The sequence below is a fragment of the Sus scrofa genome, chromosome 3 (assembly GCF_000003025.6).
Source record: "Sus scrofa isolate TJ Tabasco breed Duroc chromosome 3, Sscrofa11.1, whole genome shotgun sequence".
Lineage (NCBI taxonomy): Eukaryota > Metazoa > Chordata > Mammalia > Artiodactyla > Suidae > Sus > Sus scrofa.
Window position 1 is genome coordinate 3,956,297 of NC_010445.4, and position 20,272 is coordinate 3,976,568.

The 20,272-nt window shown below is 64.0% G+C and overlaps 1 protein-coding gene across 1 annotated transcript in view; it reads right to left on the reverse strand.

Annotated features, from left to right (window-relative positions):
- Positions 1-20,272, reverse strand: part of TNRC18 (trinucleotide repeat containing 18) — a 94,489-nt gene that overhangs the window by 54,587 nt on the left and 19,630 nt on the right. Inside the window, 10 exon segments of the mRNA XM_021086041.1 lie at positions 663-1,092; positions 2,413-2,603; positions 3,141-3,287; positions 3,650-3,855; positions 4,114-4,216; positions 11,506-12,204; positions 12,207-12,603; positions 12,606-13,219; positions 13,661-13,786; positions 15,950-16,105. Of these exon segments, the coding sequence (XP_020941700.1) occupies positions 663-1,092; positions 2,413-2,603; positions 3,141-3,287; positions 3,650-3,855; positions 4,114-4,216; positions 11,506-12,204; positions 12,207-12,603; positions 12,606-13,219; positions 13,661-13,786; positions 15,950-16,105 (3,069 nt within the window).

Here is a 20,272-nt window from a genome sequence, read left to right on the forward strand (position 1 = left end):
CCATGATGCACTGGTAGCACCAGTGTGACGACCTCGCACTGGCCAGGAGCCAGGCACGGCGCTCAATATCCTACGACTCTTGGGAGTTCCCGTCGTGGCGCAGCAGGAATGAATCTGACTAGGAACCGTGAGGTTGCGGGTTCCATCCCTAGCCTCACTCCGTTAAGGATCCGGCATTGGAGTTCCCGTCGTGGCGCAGTGGTTAACGAATCCGACTAGGAACCATGAGGTTGCGGGTTTGATCCCTGGCCTTGCTCAGTGGGTTAAGGATCCGGTGTTGCCATGAGCTGTGGTGTAGGTTGCAGATGCGGCTGTGGCTCTGGCGTAGGCCAGTGGCTACAGTTCAGATTAGACCCCTTGCCTGGGAACCTCCATGTGCCGCGGGAATGGCCCTAAAAGGCAAAAACTACAATAAACATCCTACAGGTCTTGTTGGATGCTCAGAACAAGTCCCTCTAAAGCAGGTCCTGGTACCAGGCCTGTCTTCCCTGACCCCGACTGAGGGGAGGCTGGAGAGAGATTCAGCCGCCGGCGTGCCCAGGCCTTCACCCGCAGCCCAGCAGGGGGCCAGGTACACAGGAGGCGGTCGGTGGAGCAGCACTGCCGGGCTGAGCAAAGGCGCGAGTGAATGAATGGCTGGGGATGGTGTCAGCAGCCCCTACCTGAGAACAGGGCCTGGAAGGGGCTGGGGGCTTCCTTCTCCAGTTCTAAGTCCTTCTTCTCCACGACGTTCTCGGGGGCCTCCTCCTTGCGGGGGATGCCGGGCGTGGGTGGCGGGGAGGCGGGCGGCGGGCTGGTGGGGTGGGAGCTGGGTGTGGCGGGGTAGGCGTAGGTGGGCGGCTTGGACACGTCCTCCAGCTTCTGGATGACCTTGGCCTTCAGGGCAGCCACAGGGGAAGCGCGGGGCGATGGCGGTGGGCTCACGGCCTTGCCATAGGTGCCCACGGGGCCGGCGGCCAGGCTGGGCGGCTTCCGAGGCAGCAGCCCGGGGCCGGTGGTGCTCAGGCCAGCCTTGCCTGCGGCCTCCAGGCTCCGCTTGCTCACTTTCTCCTCCATTTCCGCCCGCTGCTCCTGGGCCTTCAGCCGCTCCTGCTGCAGAGGGGCCGACAGGCAGGGTCAGTGCGGCAGGATCTGCCACACAGCACCTGCCCTGGTCCCGGGAGCCCCCAGCCCACGGACAACCGCAGGCAGGTCCAGGGCTGCAGGCCGCCCACCCTCCCGGCCTGAGATGGACATTCCATCCCGGGCGCGTCACAAGCGCGGCATTCCGCATAGAAGGCCAGCGCACGGGGCCGGGGGACCTCCTGTCCAGACCCTGCCCCACCCCCCAGACCCTCACAGCCAGGATGAGGGGGGCCGGGTGGAGGTGTCAGGCGCCTGAAGACAGAGGACACGCCCTACGCCCGGCTCCCGCGTGGCATTAGGATAGCCACCTGCACGGAGAGCTCACGACCTGCGGGCACGCTCCCGCCTCATCACACCTGGGCCTCAAAGCACCTCAAGGGGCCCCGGGGAGCCTTTTCCTGTCCCTGAGGACCTGGGGAAGTGGGAGGGAGCAGCTCAAGGCCAGCCGGTGCTCACGGGGCCAGGGAGCCGGCACACAAACACACTGGGAAGAAAGGCTCCAGGCCCCGGTCTCCCGCCCGATGGTTAAATCCCATCCAACAACCCGAGGACTCGGGAATCATGAGCATCGCCCTTTCAGGAGGAGACCTGAAGCCCAGAGAGGGGAGGTCACTTGCCCAAGGGCACACAGCCAGGCGTGGCAGAACTAAGAGTCCAACCCAGGGCCCCACGGGCTACATGTGTCACTGTGCCAATTCCTCCAGCGTGGCTGCCACACAAGAAAGGAGGGACAAGGCTGAGCAAACGTCCAGCAACACCTTCAAGGGGGCAGGAGGGTTGTGGGCTTTAGGGAATCCACCCAAACAAGGGGACCCTACTGTCGCCTGTCTTACAGGGGCAGGCAACGTGGGCGGAAGCCAGCCCTGGCCCTAGAGGGAAGCCAGGGCCATCGAGCGTCCAGCCAGGCCGGGCTGTGCTCAGGAAACAGCAGGAACCCACTGGGATCCCTTCGGCTCCATGCAAAGGTCTCCAGTTCCCAGGGCCACCTCTCCTGCCTGGTTTCCCCTTGCATCCCTGCTGCCAGGCTCTGACCACCTCTCAGCCCTGCTCACACCGTACCCTCTGCCCAGAGAGCTCTTCCATGACTGACCTCTTGAGGTCTCTGGGCAGACACCACCTCCTCCAGGAGGCCCTCTGCGACCATGAGCCTCTCTCGTCTTTCTCCTCCACAGACCAGAACTGGACTCTCTGCAGCGTGACCCCTCTGCCTTGCCATCAAGACGGGGCTCCGGGAGGGGTCTCCACTGCCCCCATGGCCCTCCCGTGACCACCGCCACCCCGACTTACCACCAGCTGGGCGCTCCTCTGCAGTTCCAGGGCCTGGGCCGCCTGCTGCTGCAGGTACAGGAATTCCTGCTGCCGCAGGAAATGCTGCTGGGAGAAGAGCTGCAGCTGCTGGGCGTGGTGCAGGGAGCTGCGGCCCGGCGGGTACAGGGCTGGCCAGAGGGGCGGCACCGCGGCCCGCTCCATCAGCTCCGCTGGGGGCGAGAAGACAGTGAGGCTGCACCTCCTGCCGGATGCCGGTCACCCATCTTACAGACCGGGATGCCGAGGGCCAGAGAAGGCACATGCGCTCACGCGGTGCAGATGCTGGGCCCAGGGGGCCTCCGGATGGGCCAGTAAGCCCATCCTTCTCCCTCTGCCCCGGGCAGCCACGTCCCAGGCCCAGGGAACAGAGTCCCGTGAACACCCGTGGGGATGTCCCTGAGGCCACACAACGGGAGTGTGCCCACATGGGAACTCCAGAGCCTTCTGCCACTAGGCCCAGTGGTCAGCAAAGTGGCTTCCTTAGGGACGGGGGCACCAAGGCAGAGGGCCCCCCAGGGCAGCTTCGGTTCTCCACATGGGCTCTCTGAGTCGGAACTCACCAAAACAAGAACCCTGTGGCTTCATGACACACCCACCCTTTTCTGGTGGGTGGACACCCCCCACCCCATGGGAGGCCCAGGCACTCGGGACTGTCTGGCTGAGGGAGGCCATCGCAGCCCTGCCCCAACCACAGAGCCGCCACTTACCAAAGTGAGGCAAGTGATCGCTGGGAATGACCACCAGCTGGCCCGACTGGGGGTCCCTAACGAACTGGTAGGCCGACGGCAGGGAGCCCCCCAGGCCGGGGGGAAAGGCAGGCGCCATGCCCTGGTGCAGAGACGGGGGAGCCAAGCCTAGGAGAGACCCAGGCCCAAGTCAGAGCTGGGGACCCAAGCCCCACCCACTGCCCAGTCCCCCACCTCGGAGCCTCTGAGCAGCAAGGGGACAGGCCGGCTGACGATGACCCACGCCCACAGCCACCCCCTTCCAGGCCCTGCCACAAACAGGCCGGGTGAGGAACCCCAGGAAGATGGTGCCATCAATAACCACTCTGTCCAGCCCAACGGGGGGGCTGAACCCTGGGGACAAGGGGACAAGGGGACGGGGTCCTGTCCCTGCAGCAGCCACCGGTGCTGGCCTCTGGCAAAATCCCTGCTCCACCGCCACCCTCCGGCCTCCCTCCCTGCAGACAAGGGAGATGCCACCTCGCCCTCACCGTAGGGGTGTCCAGCGAGCCACATGGAGGTGCTACCCGAGCGGGGCAGCCAGGGGTGAGTGGCCAGGTGGGCTGCAGGGTCGGCGGACCAGCGGCCTGAGCCCGCCAGCGCAGGGCCCCCAGTCACCATGAGGTTGGGGTTCAGGCCATTTGCAGCACAGCTGGTGGGGTGCAGGCGGGCCAGGTCGGCCAGCTCCTTACTTTCTCTGGAAGGGAAACAGAAGCATCAATCAAGCACAGCCCGATGGCCCCGGATGGGACAGGAGGGGTGTCGCCTGAGAAACCAGTGGACAAGGGGCTGCTGCTGGACACCCCACACCTAACCTAGAGGAGGGAAGGGCTGGCCGGCGAGGATCCGAAAAGGCCCTCGGGGCCTCCTTGGCAGGGGGTCCACACTCACCGATCTTGGCACCACCCTCGCCCCAGGGGCTCCCAAGCCCCCCGGGCTCGCCCCAGGCCCTCACCTGAGCAGCTTCTCCTGGTCCCGGTCCAGCCGCGCCCCCATCAGCCGCTCCTCCCGGTGCCTGGCCCGCTCATCGCCGCAGTCCTCGTCAGCTCGGCCGTGCCCTGCGGGTGGGAAGCGGCAAGTGAGCCCGCTCAGGGCCCCGACCAGCCCTCCACGGCTGAGTGGCTCCCTCGCCCTGGCCAGACACATCCCTCTGTCACCCCGAAGAGCCTACCGGTAACTCGCACCGGTAACTGGGGTGTGGCAGTAAGACATCCTGAAACGGATCATGTAATAATAACACAGCACGAACCAAGTGGCGTCCACAGACGCTGTGTTACTACTCTGATGCCACAAAGGCAGGTTCCGGGGCGGGTCAAGGTGCAGAGGAAACCACAAGCCAAAAACGCGGTCGCCACTCAGAAGCCCAGCCGGGCCCGGGGCACAGGAACTCAGCCGCCACACGAGGCCCCTCGTGGTTCCGTCTGTTGCAGACATGTGGCCAATCGTTCCCAAATCAAGACAGCAGAGTAAAACCAGAGGACGCTGTGCACGTGGGGCGAGGGGGGATGTGGGTGGCCCCTCCCAAAGGCTGGTCCAGCCGCGTCTTCTGTGAGCTCCCCGCCCTCCCCAGAGCAGAGAGGCAGGTCCCCAAGTCCCAGCCTGGCACAGAGCCGAGGGCCCTCTGGGGTCCCATGCCACCCAGCCCGCTTCCCCAGCCCCTCTCCCTGGGGGGTTTTGACACCATGAGCCAGAAATCAGTGCTCAAGGGCAGCCGTGGGCAGGCTGGGACCCAGGTGACACAGTCACCTGCAGCCGAGGCCACTCGGCACCCAGCAGGCAGCTGGAACTTTTCTCAGAAGAGAACCCCGCTGAGGCTGGACTCGCCAGGGTCAGCGGCCCCGTGTCTCGGGAGGGACACCCAGGGAGGAGGCCGCTGCCCGCTCCCCCCGCTCCCCGACCTCATGGGTTACTACTCGCTGGAGACAAGTGTCCACCGGCAGTCCCCACACCCCCGGCCCCCAGGGGTGGGAACCCCCCGGGACGCTGCCTGCAGCCATCTCCCTCGTTTTTCCCTTCCTGCACCCCCAAAACCAGAAGCCCCCAGAGAACAGAGCCCCCCAGAGAGGCTCAGGAATGCGGGCACTTCTCCTTTCCCCTCAGGAAGGAGGGGACCCGCCGGCACTTGGGACAGGTGTGCCCAGAGGAAGGACGCAGCCGCGCAAGCCCACGTGCCGATGGGCCAGGTGACCAAGCAAGCGGGGGGTGGCCAGACAGCCTGGCCTCACGGAGGAGATGTGACAGGGAAGCCCATGAGCTGCGAAAACCAGTGGCAGGGGGACGGGGGGGGCAGGAGAGAGGGTCGGCGAGCATCCCAGCCTGCCTGCCGGGTCACCCCACGCAGGCCCTGGTCGGCAACAGCAGATCCTCCGCAGGTGCCGGCGCCAAGTCACCACGACCGTCCCCGCACGCGGCTGGAGGCGAAGGGAGCCGGAGGAACGCTGGCAGTGGGAGAGCAAGGCCGTGCCGACCCGGGCCGAGACCCAGCCGGGGAGCCTCCCTCCAGCATCAACGTGGTTCCCAAAGCCAAGGGACCCTGAGCCCACGCGCCCTCTTCTCAAAGGCCTGGAAGAGACTCTGCTCCCCGCCCCACTGCCCAGGAGTGAGACCCAAAAGGGCAGCCGGACTTGGGGCAGGGCCTCCCCGAGTCCTGCAGCTGGACTGAGAAACAGTGTCCCCCAGGGGACGGGCTCTGAGGCCCACAGAAACCCCGAGCTTTCTCAGGCCCACAGAGCCACCCTGGGCTGGGGGACAGGCCACCCTGGGCTGAGGAACAGGCCACCGTGGGCTGGGGGACAGGCCCCTGGGTTGGGGGACAGGCTCCTGGGCAGGGGGACAGACCCCTGGGCTGGAGGACAGGCTCCTGGAAGGCGGCCTGCCCCCAAGACCTCCCTCCTCTAGCCTGACCTCTCTCCACTGCCCTGCCTGTCACCACATAGGCCGTCAGCGGCTTCCCACCCCAGGCCACCTACCTGTCTTGGAGCCCCCACCACCCCCAGGGTCCCTCAGGCCGGAGCCTAGATCACGCCCTCCAAACTCAGGTGGTCTCTGAAGAAATGCCACGTGCCGCCCACCCCCTCACCCCCTTTACTGACCTGTTCCCACCTACAGACTGCCAGCCCCATGGAACCAAGCCCCCGCCTGGCCTGCGCCACCCAGCCATCCCGTCCCCTCCAAGGCAGTCCCAGCCTCCCTGCTCTCCAGTCACACTCAGGGCCACACATGCTGTTCCTTCCACCCAGGCGGCCCTTCCCCCACACCACTCAGCCTCCCCAGTAAGAGTGCAGCACATACGACACCTCCTCCAGGAAGCCCTCCCTGACCTCCTCTCCTCCATCACGCTCCCTTCTTCGTCTCCCTCACAACACTGAGCACAACACACAGCTGTTTGGCTTGCTGGTTGTCCACCATCCACCTCCACCACTCCTGGCTGGCTACCTCTCCCCGACACACTGCCTGACACAGATGAAGCATCTCAGTAAATACGTGGGGAATGAGTCAATTTACGAAAATATCTAGAGGAAGAGTGAGCGATGCAGGGACAACAAACAGCAGATGCAAAGGCCCCGGGGCAGGAGTGTGCCACAGAATATCAAGGCAGCCACGGTGGCCAGAGACAGGAATATGCGAGAGAGAGGGTACAGGTGAAAGGTGGGGTGCAGACCACAGGGCTGTGTAGGCCACGGAAGGGAAGGTGCTTGGGATTTTGTTGAAGGTGAAAAGAGAAGCCAATGACACTATCAATCAACTATATTTTAATTCAAAAAAAAAGCGAGAAACCAGGAGTTCCTGTCGTGGCTCAGCGGAAACCACTCTAACTGGTATCCAGGAGGACGCAGGTTTGATCCCTGGCCTCGCTCAGTGGGTTAAGGATCCCGCATTGCCCTGAGCTGTGGCGCAGGTCGCAGACACGCCTCGGATCTGGCGTGGCTGTGGCTGTGGTGTAGGCCGGCAGCGGTAGCTCCGACTAGACCCCTAGCCCGGGAACCTCCATACGCTGCAGGTGCAGCCCTAAAAAGACCCCCCCCCCCAAAAAAAAAAAAGAAAGAAAAGAAAGGCCAGAGAAGTTCTGAGCAAAGACAAGACATGATATGACGGTGCCCTGAACACCAACCTCCCTCCGGCCGCCTCTGGACAAGCAAACCAGAGCGCCCATGGCCTCTCTGCGCTGAGCTCCAGGCTGGCAGGGGACCAGTGCCTCCGGGAAGCAAAGGATCACCTGTTTGGAGGTCAGAGACACACAGACCCCTCCACCTCAGCCCTCAAGACGTGAGCTCTGGAGTCAGCTGACATTTTAAAGCCGCTTCTGTGCCCTGAAGGGTCCTAGGCCCTCTCAGGACCTGCGGACCGTGTTCAGCAGTCATCAAGCCAGGAGGAGCGGGGGGGGGGGGGGGGCGGTTCCAGGCCTCACCCCACCCCAGATGAGAAACTGAGTCACAGGAAGGCCAAGCAACCAGCCCAGGCCAGGTCACACCACTGACGGACAGGGAGGCGTCAGGCTGGCCTTGGGGCCTGAGTGGGTTTCCTGACCAGCGGGGGTGCCCATCCCCCAGCAGAGGGCAGGCACAGGGTGGGCCCTGGTGAAACGGCAGCACTACCACCATCAGCACCTGCAGTGACAGGTCCCCTCGGTAACAGGCTCTAGTCCCAACCATCATGGCCAAGGCGCAGCTCAGGCCCTGTTCCCATGGCAACCTCCTCCCAGCCTCCATCGGAACGTTTCAGCAGATACAGCGGCCACCAGCTCCAGGCAGCTCTCTGCTCCCTAGAGGCTGAGGTCAACACCCCCGCTTACTCCAGCTCCGCCCAGCGTGACAGGAGGGGGTGAGGGGGCACCATCACAGCCCCTCCCTCAAGATCTGGTCCAGTGGAAACCGCCAAGGGGTGGAGGCATAAAAAGGTGGGAGGCAGAGACTTGGGTGCAGGTTCAAGGTCAGCCCCTTTCTTCTAACTGGAGGATCCCAGGCAAGTCACTTCACTTCCCCAGGCCCCACTCTCCAGCCTTTAAAGCTGGGAGAATAACGGATCCTCCTCCGAGGGGCTGCTGGGAGGGGACAGTGGCCGGGGCTCCCCGGGGCTGCCTGCGCATAGGCCCCTGTTGGGACTGTGCTGGTCTGTGGGCCTCTGGGGCATGGGCACGACTGTCTCAGGTTCACAGGTGTGCATAATGCCTGTCCTTCACCCATCTCCAGGTCAGGACCCCTGAAGCCAAACCAAACCCTGCCTCGGGGCATCTCTCCAAAAGGATCTAAGGCTCAAGGCAGAAGCTGAGCCCTCACAGACCTGAGCAGGAAAAGGCAGTCTTCTTTACGAAGCACCTGCCACCTGCCCATTGGCACATGTGACATCAGGAACAAAGGAAGCCCTCCCTAGCGCCACTTAGTAAACGTGGACACCGTGGCTCAAGTCTCTGTTTCAAGGTCACATGGCTGCAAGAAGTAGGGTCTGGGAGTTCCCGTTGTGGCACAGCGGAAACAAATCCAACTAGTATCCATGAGGACGTGGGTTCGATCCCTGGCCTTGCTGAGTGGGTCGGGGAATCCGGCGTTGTCATGAGCTGTGGTGTAGATCACAGACACAGCTTGGATCCTGAGTGGCTGTGGCTGTGGTGCAGGCCTGCAGCTGTAGCTCTGACTTGACCCCTAGCCTGGAACTTCTATATGCCGCGAATGCGGCCCTTAAAAAAAAAAAAAAAAAAAAGCAGCAGCAGCAGAGCCTGGACTTGAACCTACCAAGAGGCACAGCTCAAGAAGACGCAGGAGCGCGGGGCTGACAACCACCACCCCGCTGGCAGAACCCCAACTCCTCTGCTCCCTCAAAAGTGCCCAGATGGAGGAAAACCACCACTTCTCGTGGGGACTTTTTTTTTTTTTTTTTTTTTGGCCATGCCCATGGCACGCAGAAGTTCCCAGGCCAGGGATCGAAGCTGTGCCGCAGCGGCAATCACACCAGGTCCTTAACCCGCTGGACCACCAGGAACCCCCATGGGGACTCTTTTTTAAAAGAGAATAAGAAGCCCATCACCTACTTTTCAACTGTCACCAGCGAAGAGAGAGGCAGCCTGGGCCCAGAAGCTGAGGGTCTCATCCCAAAAGCATCCCATACTCTCCCCCACCACCTCCCATACGTTCTATGACACACACACACACACACACACACACACCACCCTTTGGACACAGGTCGCTAGGGCAAGGGCAGGTACTCAGGGCACCAGGAAGAGCTCTGGGGACCATGAGTCCCAACAGGGACGCCCCATCGTGTCACATGAACATCCTTCCAAAGAAAGACCCCAAAAGATCTCCTGCCTCCGAGAGGGTCTACAGCCCCAAACCTCTGATCCGGCGAGACACCCTGTCCACCTCCTCCAAGCCAAGGGCCAAATGCCCAGACGTTCAGTCCCAGACTAAGGCAGGGCCTTGAGCAAGCTCCCAAGGTTCAGAGGACAGGCCTCCCAGGCTCCACGGGAGCTCCACACAGAACCATGGGATCGGGCGGTCATTCAACAAACATTCCCTAAGCATGCCTTGTTCTGAGCCTTCAGGGTGGATCAAGTCCTTCTGCGGCTGTGGTGTATTTAGATGGGGGGGGGGCCAGGCGAGGAATGGGGGCGGGCCTCGAGCCTTACTGGGCTCACCTGGGAGAGCAGGACTGAGGCTGCAGGTCTAGGAGGCAGCTGTGACAGGACAGGGAGGATGAAGCTCAGGGAGGAGTCAGCTGGGGTGGGCAGAGGTGGGGCCAGGCCCAGGGAGGGTAGGGACCCAAGATGCCCGTGCAGCCCAGGGCAGGAAAGTCTGGGAGGTGCAGGGAAGGGGGAGGTCTCTTGGGGGCCCAGATGTGGGCCAAGCCTGAGCCTGCAGCTGGTGAGTCCTGGGAGCGAGCTGGGGGTGGGGCCAGAGATACAGGGAAGAAACTCAGGCCACACGTTGAGAAGTGGCACCAGCAAGGGGTGGCGGACAGGCTTCCACGGCCCTTACCCGGCCTGCCAACCCCGCGCCAAGGACACACTAACCATGGCCTAGGGAGCAGGCAGCCTCAGTGCCTGACCCACGGTGGGCTCGCCCTGGGCAGACCGAGTCCAGAGTTCCAACCAAAAGGCCACGAAGATCAGCCCTCCAAAATCCCAGAAAGAAACCCAACAGCAAAATACACAAGGGACAGAAGAAAACGTAATCCATTAACCAAGATCTGGAAAAACATTCAACCTCACTAGTAACAGAAGGAAGCGCACCGGTCCTCCGACCAAACTTAGCCATTTTTTTCCCTATTTCTTTTTAGGGCCACACCCTGTGGCACGTCGACGCTCCCAGGCTAGGGGTGCAATGGGAGCTACAGCCACCGGCCTACACCACAGCCCCAGCAAGGCAGGATCCAAGTCATGTCTGCAACCTACACCACAGCTCACGGCAACACCGGATCCTTAACCCACGGAGCAAGGCCAGGGATCGAACCCACATCTTCGTGGTTACTACTCAGGTTCGTAACCCACTGAGCCACAACAGGAACGGCCAGTGATTTTTTTAAATGATATTAAAATACCATTCTGAGCAGTCAAATAAGCACATAAGATCTCTAACTACCTAGAAGTCACGAAGGCATTCCATGTTGAGACCACAAAAACTCCAGAATTCTAGTTTCCGTCTGTCACATTCACCACTCGTTTACCAAACACCTACTATGCGTCAGCCCCAGGCAAGGTTTTGGGGACACTGAACTAGGTAAGTAAGGCACAATACCTCCTCAAGGACGTAGAATTGAAAGCTTAAAGCTAATCTATTCCTAGGAATCTATTCTTAGAAAGTGACTCAAAACATCAGGAAGACGCAATGCACGAAAAGATTTGATGCAACTTCCTAAACACAAAAACACCCGAGAAAGGAAAACTCAAATGCCCCAAGAGAACGGCTCACCGAACCAGGGTGCATGCTCTGGACAGAAGAGCAAAGGCCGCCAGAAACGAGACTCATTAAGTCTGCAAAACCAAGAGGAGCCCACCCACACGGGAAAGACGCAGGAGGCCCAAGATCCTGGGGCACTGGGAGCTCTGCGGATCGCACCAGCAAGTGAATCCGGGGAAAGATCTGAGAGCGCTCAAGGTGGTGAGAAAATATAATGGTCCCTTTTGTTCTTCATCCTTTTCTGAGTTTTACACATTTTTCTATGTGCATAATGGAAAAAGCAATAAACTTTAAATAGCAGCAGCCGCAGCCCACAAGTGGGATAGAGGACACGGAGTACGGGGAAGGCGGGGAGACAGGAACGGGAGCCTAGGAGACAGGAGGAAACGGAGAGCAGAGGTGGGGCCGCCACGGGGAGGACGAGGCCAGGGGGAGGGCTGCCGGCCGGGACCCACCTTTGATGCTGCTCAGCGACAGGGACCGCTCCTGGTCGGCCAGCCCAGGCCCCAGCCGACCGCTGCCGCCACTGTCCTTCTGCCGCGCCACGGCCACGGCTATGCCCACGGGCGGGTGTCGCACCTCTGCCTCACCCTGGGCACCGGAGCCCTCTCGGCCGAAGGCCTTGGCGCTCTCGGGTCTCTCTGGATCCCGCTTCAGCTGCCGGCCTCCGGGGGCTGCAGGGCCCCCGGGGTGTGGGAGGCGGGCCTGGGCGCGGGGGGCCGTCGTGGGAGCAGGCTCGGGCTTCATGGTGCCCAGGCCCCCAAAGGGGCTCTTCTTGCCGCAGCCTCCGGGCCGCACGGCCACGGCCTCGCGGGCGAAGCTGCCGCTGTACTTGATGAGGCTCTGCATGGCCGAGGCCTCGCCGGGCCCGTGGGCCGCGGCGTGCATGTCGGCGCCGGGCCTGGCGCAGGTGGCCGCGGCGCGGGGCAGCGCGCCCCCGGGGTCCAGGTAGGCCTTCTTGGAGGCGGCGGCCTCCTCCTCGGCGCGGCTGGCGTGGTGGTGCTGCGCGGCCAGCACGGCCATCTGCGTGGTGGCGAAGTTGCCCAGCTCGAAAGGCTTCCACTTGTGCTCAGGGCCGCCGGGCGCGGGCGGCCGCCCCGGCTCCAGGCTGAAGAGCTTGGCGGCCTGCTGGGAGGCGGGGGGCGCAGGCCCCGCGGGGCGCGCTCGCACGGCCGAGGCTCGGCCTCGGGCTTGAGCAGCTCCTTGGCGGGGAGGTAGGCCCGGAGGTCCGGGGAGGCGCGCGCGGCCCGCGCCGCCGGGGCCTCGGCGGGCGGAGGCCGCTTGAGGGAGCGGATCACCGAGTTCTTCTCGCGGAGGCCCTCGGGCCGGTCCGGGGGCGGCCGCGGGGACCCGGGCGGGGCCTGCAGGACGCCGGGCCTGCCTGCCTCGCGCTCCCGGGCCCGGGCGTCGCGCGCCTGCGACGCGATCTGGATGGGCCCCGGGCGCTCGTCGAAGGCCTCCACGGAAGGCACGAAGGTGGGCGCCACGACACGGTGCTCGCGGCCGGGCTCGCGTGCGGCCGCCGCGGGGAAGATGGTGTAGACGCCGGCGGGCCGGGCTGGGAGGCGGCGAAGGCCCCGGAGGCGGCGGGGGGCGCGGGCGGGCCCTTGCTCGGGGGCGGGGGCGGCGGGAGCGGCGAGGGGCAGGGGCACGGCCCGGGCAGCAGGGCCTCGGCGGCGCGCCGCAGCCTGGCGCTCTCGTCCTGGCGCGCCGCCTCCTTGGCGCCGCGCGCCGCCTCGGCCACCAGTGCGGGGAGCCCCACGTCCGCGGTGCCGTTGCAGAGGCTCAGCGCCGGCGGCGGCGGCAAGTTCTTGCCCTTGGACTCGGTGGTGGCCGTGCCCGGCGCTCGCGGAGGCCCCGGCTCGGCCAGGAAGGGCGACAGGCGCTCAGGGAGGCGCGGGGGCCCGCGGTCCTGGCGGCCCTCTGCCCGCGCCTCCTGGGTCAGGTCGACCACGCCGCGCAGCCCCGCCGCCTCTTCGCGGGCCCGCGGGTCCTTCTTGCCGAACAGAGGGGGTGGCTCCCCGCCGCGGCCCGCCCGCTCCTTGGCTGGACCTTCGCGAGAAGAGCCTTTGGTCGAGGCGCCCGAGGAGTGGCCGCCTGGGGTCCTGGAGGAGGGCGTGTGAGAGTGCAGGGCGCCCGGAGCCCCCGGGGCGGGCAGGTAGAAGCCGTCTGCAGGGAAGAAAGAGCGCAGCCGTGAGCGAGGACCCCCTCTGCAGGGGACAGAGCCGAGGGGAGGCCCTGCGGTGCCCCGAACCCCAGGGTGAGAGGGAGGGCCATGCGCGCAGCACAGCCCTGGAGAGGGCAGCCGCTGGAAATGGAGAAGCAAGTTGCAATCTCGCCTTGGCCACCTACTAACGAACCTTTCTGAGCCTCGGTTTGCTCATCTGCGAAAGGGGGCGAGGCCGGAATTAGGAGCTGCCCAGAGGAGCAACAGGTTCAGGTGAGGACTGCAGGACTAAAAGGCTCGGGAAGGCTATGGGGGGTGGAGGTTTGGGGGAGGGTCGCAAAAAAGCACCTTGGGCAGGGGTCTTGGGAGACACAGCAGAGATAGTGATCCCCTCAACCTCATTTTGCACAGCCCCCTCCAGACTCCCACTCCTGCCCTCTGACCTTTCTGGGTATCGAAAATGCTGGGCTGGCCCAGCTGGCTGAGGAGGGGGCTCCCGCTGCTGGGGGGCTCCAGGTGGTTCAGGTGGAGGTAGGATGGGTACAGCCCGCTGGGCAGGTGGGAGAAGCCTGGAAGAGAGCACAGAAGCCAGTTGGGACACCTCAGGCCGCCCACTGGGAGCTTCCTCCCACCCCCTGCTTCTTGGAAATAAAGTGTCTTGGCGTTCGGCCCCCTGGTGCTGGGAGCCCTGAGGCTCACCACCAGGTCCCCAGAGCAGGGGCTGCCCCCTCCCAGTCCCAGCAGCCCCCAGGAAGAGACTCAAAGTGGACCCAGTGGAGGGCAATGACGATGACGCAGAGGGCGGTTCTCAGCACAGACCAAGCCCTTTCAACCAGCGCCTGTGCCTTTTTCATTCTCGTTTAAATCGCAGAGGGAAAAAACCTGTGAGGCAGAGCGTGTTAATATCCCCATTTTATAGATGAGAAAACTGCGGCTCAGAGAGGCCCCGCTCCACTGAAGTCCCTCAGCAGAGGGAGCCTGGCTTTGCACTGGGGTCCCCAGAACTCTCAACCTCAGCATGGACCCAGCTGAGTGGTTTACAGGTTTAACTTCTGCTGTGTGACCCCAAGCAGATCGCTTGCCTTCTCTGAACCTCAGGTCACCTAGCATCTCCCACTGCTGGGTCTCCCAGCTGGGGAATTCCTCCTGCCAGGCATCCGCCCAACCTCCCACAGCCCCCACCCAGTCCCACCAGCAATGCCCAGAACCAGAGCCATACAGGGCAGAGAGGACAGGAAAAGGGAGCCCCGGACAAAGAAACAAGAGGCCTCAGAAGCTAGGCGGAGAAGGAAGCCCAGGAGCCGCTCGGCAGGGCCCAGAAGGCCAGGCAGACGGGCACTGGGGGAGATCCTGCCTCCCGCCCTGGGCTGTGGGTCCTATAGGACCTCAGGCCCACTGGGTCCCCCGTGCTCCCAGCGCTCCCTCTGAAACCAGGGATCGGGACCCGTCCCTGGCCACGCTGGGCCCACGTCTTCCCCCACAGCACCACCTGACGATGGCACTTAACCACCACGAAACAATAAGGAACACCTGATACGCATGATCTCATTTCATCACCGAAACCACACGCCTATGCAGGCACCGGTCCCGCTGCTTTCTCACCTGTAAAGCGGACACAACAGTCCCTGCCTCGCGGCTCGTTCTGAGGATAAAGGGAGTCCAGGTACGCAGCGCTTCCAACACAGGAAGCGCACTGCGCGTTTGCTACCCTTACTCTTACGACTCGTGTTTGTTGGCAAAAGGAGGAGAAAGGGAGTCAGGAGAGCAGAGGAGCAAGCTGACGGCACGCAGGCGCCTCCAGCCCCTGCCCGGCTGGCGGAGGTGGCAGGCTCGGGGGGAGGGGTGGGGACCCCAGCCCGGAAGGACCATCCACCAGCCCAGACCCGGAGGCAGGATCGCCCCCACTGTGCAAGGCACAGACAATGACAGAGGCACCAGGCGACAGTCTGGCACAGAAGTGGGGAGACGGTGGGCAGGGGAAGGCCCAGGAGAGCAAGAGCCTGCAGCAGGTGCTCCCCAAACCCCGATGCTCCAGGACCTGGGAGCCCCCAGGGCACCCGGAAGACAGCCAGCGGGAGCGAGCACCTGGCCTCTAGAATCCACCAGAGCCAGAAGTGGGGAGGAGCTCAGGGGTCCCCTCAGGCCCATCCCTTCACAGACAGAGGGGAAACTGAGGCTCCAGGGAGGCCCAGGATCTGCTCTGGACGAGCGGGAAGCCAAGTGGGCGGACCGCGCCCCACACTTAGGGGCATCAAGGCAGAATGGCAACAAGACAGCCCCAGGGCGCCTGGTCCACTGCCCCCATGGTTACAGCTGTCAAGGTGACCGTGGGCAGAACAAACGGGGCCCTGCCCTTGCAGCGCACTCTGGTGAGAAAACAGGTATTTCACCAAAAAAAAAAAAAAAAAAAAAACCCGCACAGAGAAGTCTGTCGTCCCAGGGGAAAGAGAGGGCTGGGGTGAGACATTCTGAGCCAAGCCCCGAAGGATGAACAGGGAGTCGGGCGAGGGCTGCAAGCAGAGGGAAGAGCACGTGTAAAGGCCCTGTGACAGCGACAAGAGGAAGCACGGAGCATGAGAGGAACAGCAGGGAGGCCAGAGGACCAGGGCTGGGCGCCACCAGCCACAGTGTGGAGGGGTGACCTTGGTGGCCGAGGGGGGTGGGCAGACTTGAGAAGGGCTGGGGATGGCGGCCCGATGGCCCTCGGCCCGCCCTCCTGGCTCGCTCCTTACCTTCATGGGCATGGGCGGCCCACAGCTGCACCATGGGCAGGTTGCTGGGGGTGGGGGAGCGGAAGGAGAGGTCAGAGGGCAGGGGCACCGGGCTTCCATGGGACGAGGCTGAGGGCCCCATCCCGCTGGCCACAAAGCTGCCCAAGAAGGCCTCGCCTGCAGAGAGAAGGGGGGCTGTCAGGCAGCCGCAGGCCACCGGTGCCCAGCCCACCGCCCTGTGATCCCCACACCTCTCCCCACTCAGGTGACCCTGGCCCGTGGTGGGTGGGGTGGGATGGGGTGGGGGGGTCAAAGAAACCTCCCCCGCCCCACCCGGCCCCTTGGACTCAGGACAGGCCTGGTTCAACTCAGCCAGACCCAGGGCTGGAGAAAACTGCCGGGGGAGACCCAGGGGCCTCCAGGGCACCCAACCGTCTCAGCAGGAGAGTGGCCATCCCCAGACCCCGATGAAAGCTGAGGCTGCAGGTGGGGGGCAGGGACCTCCAGAAGCCTCAGAGTGAGGAGGGGGAAGGAGCTCACGTTGCAAGCTCCTGGACCAGGGAGGAACTGTGTGCCCATTTCACAGCTGAGGAAGCGGAGGCTCAGCGAGGAGGCGGAGTGCACCTGAGCAGTGACTCCCGGATGCACGCCCAGCGGCACCCCAGGAAGACAGTGAATCAACAAATGAACCGGTGGGTGAGGAGGGCAGCAGCCTGGGCCCCATCCCAGGGGGCGGGCCCTGCCACTGGGGTCCCTCAAGTCGGGGTGTGGGGCCAACTGCTGCTGGCCAGGACCCTGGGCTGGAGCCTGGTGGAAACCACGCCCACCCCGCCACACCCCACCTGCGGGGACACCGCCTCAGGCCTGCCACCCAGGGGCACTGCCTCTACGCCCCACATACCCGCCCTTCAGGGGGAGACCCCGGCCGGCCCCAGCTCACAGGCCCGGGGGGAGGCCTTGGAGAGCTGGGCAAGGGCACTGCCCTCACCGGGCCGCCGCTTGCTCATCAGCAAAAATGGGTGACAAGGCCTCCCCCAAGAAGGATGCTGGGTAAGGAAGCTGGCACTTAACAACCAGGATAAAGAATGATCAGCAGCAGCCGCCGCGCCCACACCCTGAAAGCACTGGCACCAGCTCACCCGCCGGAGACACGAGTCCCTGCGCCCCACGTGTGACCTCTCCCACGCCACCCCGAGAAGAGGCACCGTTTTGCAGCAGTGACTGCAGGGGCCCCACAGACAACGTGTGTGACTCGGGTACCCGGCCCACAGGGACTCCCGGACCCCCGCTCAACCTCGGGGTCCCGGCGCACAACCAGAGCTCCCTCGCCCCCTCCCGGGGGACACAGGAGCCCCAGAGGGCCCTCGAGGGTGCACACAAGGATACCGGCAGCTGCCCACCCCACCACCACCAGCCTCTCCGAGGCTACAAGGGACAGGGCCTCCTCCTTGTCCCCCAGAGCGGCGACGCGGCGGGCGGAGCCATGGGAGGACACCTTCTGGTCCCATGTGCTGTCACCACCACCACCCCACGTCTGGAGGGCCCCCCACCCCACCCCAGCCTCCTCACCAGACTCCAGCGCCAAGCCCTCGGGGCCCAGGGCCATGGTGGGCTGCTCCGACGGCCCATGCGGCCCAAGCCCGGGCAGCGGGGCTCCGGGCCCGCCAGGCCCCAGGCTTCCTCCTCGGCAGGCGGGCGGGTGGACGGCTCCGGAAGCCGGCAGCCCGAGGTTTGCGCAAGGGCTTACATCAGCCACCAGCTCTTCCTGCCCCGGGCCTCGCGGAAGCCCGGCGGCCCGGGCCTGCCCCTGCCCAGGCTTGTGAAACCCGCCCAGCGGCACCCCAGGCCTGGCAGGGCGTTGGGGCCCGGATGCCACCAACGGCTCCCGCCAGCCACAGGGCTCAACGGTGCCCCACGTCCCTCCCTCAGGCCCGGCAGCGGAGCAGGTGGCGGGCCTGTGCCCTCCAACAGCAGCGGCGTGCAGCTCTGTGAAGCGGGCACACCATCCCACCTGACCGCCAGCCCCGCGACAAGCAAGCCTGATAGGGGCTTTTTTTTCTTTGTTTTAAGGGCCACACCCATGGCACATGGAGGTCCCCAGGCTAGGGGCCAGATCAGAGCTGCAGCCGCCAGCCTACACCACAGCCAGAACAACAATGGATCCGAGCTGTGTCTGTGACCTACACCACAGCTCAAGGCAACACCGGATCCTGAACCCACTGAGCGAGGCCAGAGACTGAACCCTCATCCTTGTGGATCCCAGTCGGGTTTGTTAACTGCTGAGCCACGTACATCTCCCACGACCATGGCATCTGTCTGCACAGCTTCGCTGTCCCCCCCTCCCCAAACTCTGCTCCGAAAGCAGCAGTGAGAGCTCTCGGTGGCCGGAACGCTGCTGCCTGTCCCCTCGCAGGCGGTGCCTCGGCTCATCCCCACCTCCGGGTCTTCCCTCTGCCCAGGACAACTTGGAAGCCTACATCTGTGTCCCCCTCAAGGGGGGTCCCTCCCCGTGGGCGGTACCGTCCGCCTCCGAGGTGCCCAGCACCTGGCCCACAGCAGACACCAACTCTGGGCCTGGGCACCTGCACGGTATCTGATCCTCTCGGGGCAAAAGGAGATTAGGAAAGAAGGGGACCTTGACACCGGAGGAGGCACGAGCCACCCCGAGCTGTCCTGCCTGGTCGCTCTGGGGTGGAGGAGTGGCAGCTGACCCCCACCCCACACCACCAGAGTCTCCAGCCTGCCGCCCCAGCCCAGCTGCAGCCCACAGCCCTCTCACGGGGCGGCCACTCATGGGCCACCAGGACCCCTGGGAGAGCGTGCCCGCTGGCCTGCCGCCAGCCTGGAAGGACCAGGACCTGGGACATCCAGTGACAACCCCCGGCCCAGAACCAGCAGCGCCCGCCCCCACCCCAGATCTCTGCCGGCCCCTCCAGGAGCCACAGGCCACTTGTGGCTACTGAGCACTTGAAACGTGTGGCTGATGAGACCGAGGAACCGCATCTTCAATTTTATGAAATTTTAATTAATTTAGACTTAATTTAGCCACAGTCTGGGCTGAAGGCTCCTCCCTGCTGGAAAATGGAACAGGGGCAGGGCTGGGGCCTCTGACAGGCCAGGCCCCCACCACGGACAGGGGGTGGACAGAGGGGCCCCCAGGGGACCGTGAAAGACAAAGCCACGGCTGCTGAGGCTAATGCCAGATCACCTCGCCCAGGTGGATGCAGAGATAAAACGTGGTCACGTTTGCAAAGCGCATGCTGCAGAGTTACACCATCGGGGCTTGGGAAAGCCCAGCATCTGCTCAAGGTCACGGTCTGAGTGGGACCACCACCCTTACCCAAATTCCATCTGTCCTTCCTTAAAATTTTCAATTGGAAACCAGAGGAGCTGATGGCTACCCAGGATGAATGCACCAAATACCACCACACTGCATGCTTTCAAGTTAACTGCACATTATGTGACTTTCATTTCGATTAAAAAAACACAAACCCAAAACAGCACCACCACAGAAGCGCCTCTCTCTCTGCCTCTGAATCCGCCCCGAGTCTGTGTCTCCCCCCCACTGCCCAGGGCGCATGGGCACAGCAGTTCGTGGGCTGGCACATCCTGGTGCATCTTCCTGCAGCCCTGGGAACCAGGGAATCCTGTTACCCCCATTTTACAGACTAAGAAACTGAGGCTCAGAGAGATTGGCCGGGGTCACCAGGCCTAGACAACCAAAGTGGCTCAGCTAGCGCTACAAGCACACAGCACATCAAGGCCTTGGCTCCAGTCTGGCAGCTGTCCCCAGGACCTTGAGAGACAGACCCCCCCCACCCACACACATGTCCTGGCCCTTGGGGAGGCTTAGAAAATGGTCCTCCCCCTTCTCTGGTCCCCAGGGCCAAGTAAGAGACACGGAGGCCTGGCTATGGGGCCCCTGGCCCCTGCCACTGCCTAGAGGAGGGGCTCTGGGGTCCCTCTGGGAACATAACTGGCAGGGAGCTGCGCACAGACACCCCCGCCGCCCGCCCCGCCGGGCCGGGCCCCCTCCGGCAGGTCAGCAGACCCTCCCCAGCTGGGACCCACCCCACACCGCACCGTGGGAACACAGCCCAGGGCCGTGCATTCGGGGTGCAGGCCAGCCTGTTCTCAGCCAGCATCGCCCCCCTCATCAGCACCCCAAACAGAGGAAGGGTTTCGGGGCTGGCTGACGCCAAGGCTGGCCAAGATCATCAGGAGACAGGACTCACATCCCCAAAAGGTGTCTGCTCCCCCTCTCCTTCCTCCCCCACCACTGGGGCCGGCGGCCTGAGCGCAGGGCTGGGGACGAAGGCCTGTCCAGAGGCACCCTTTGCTCAT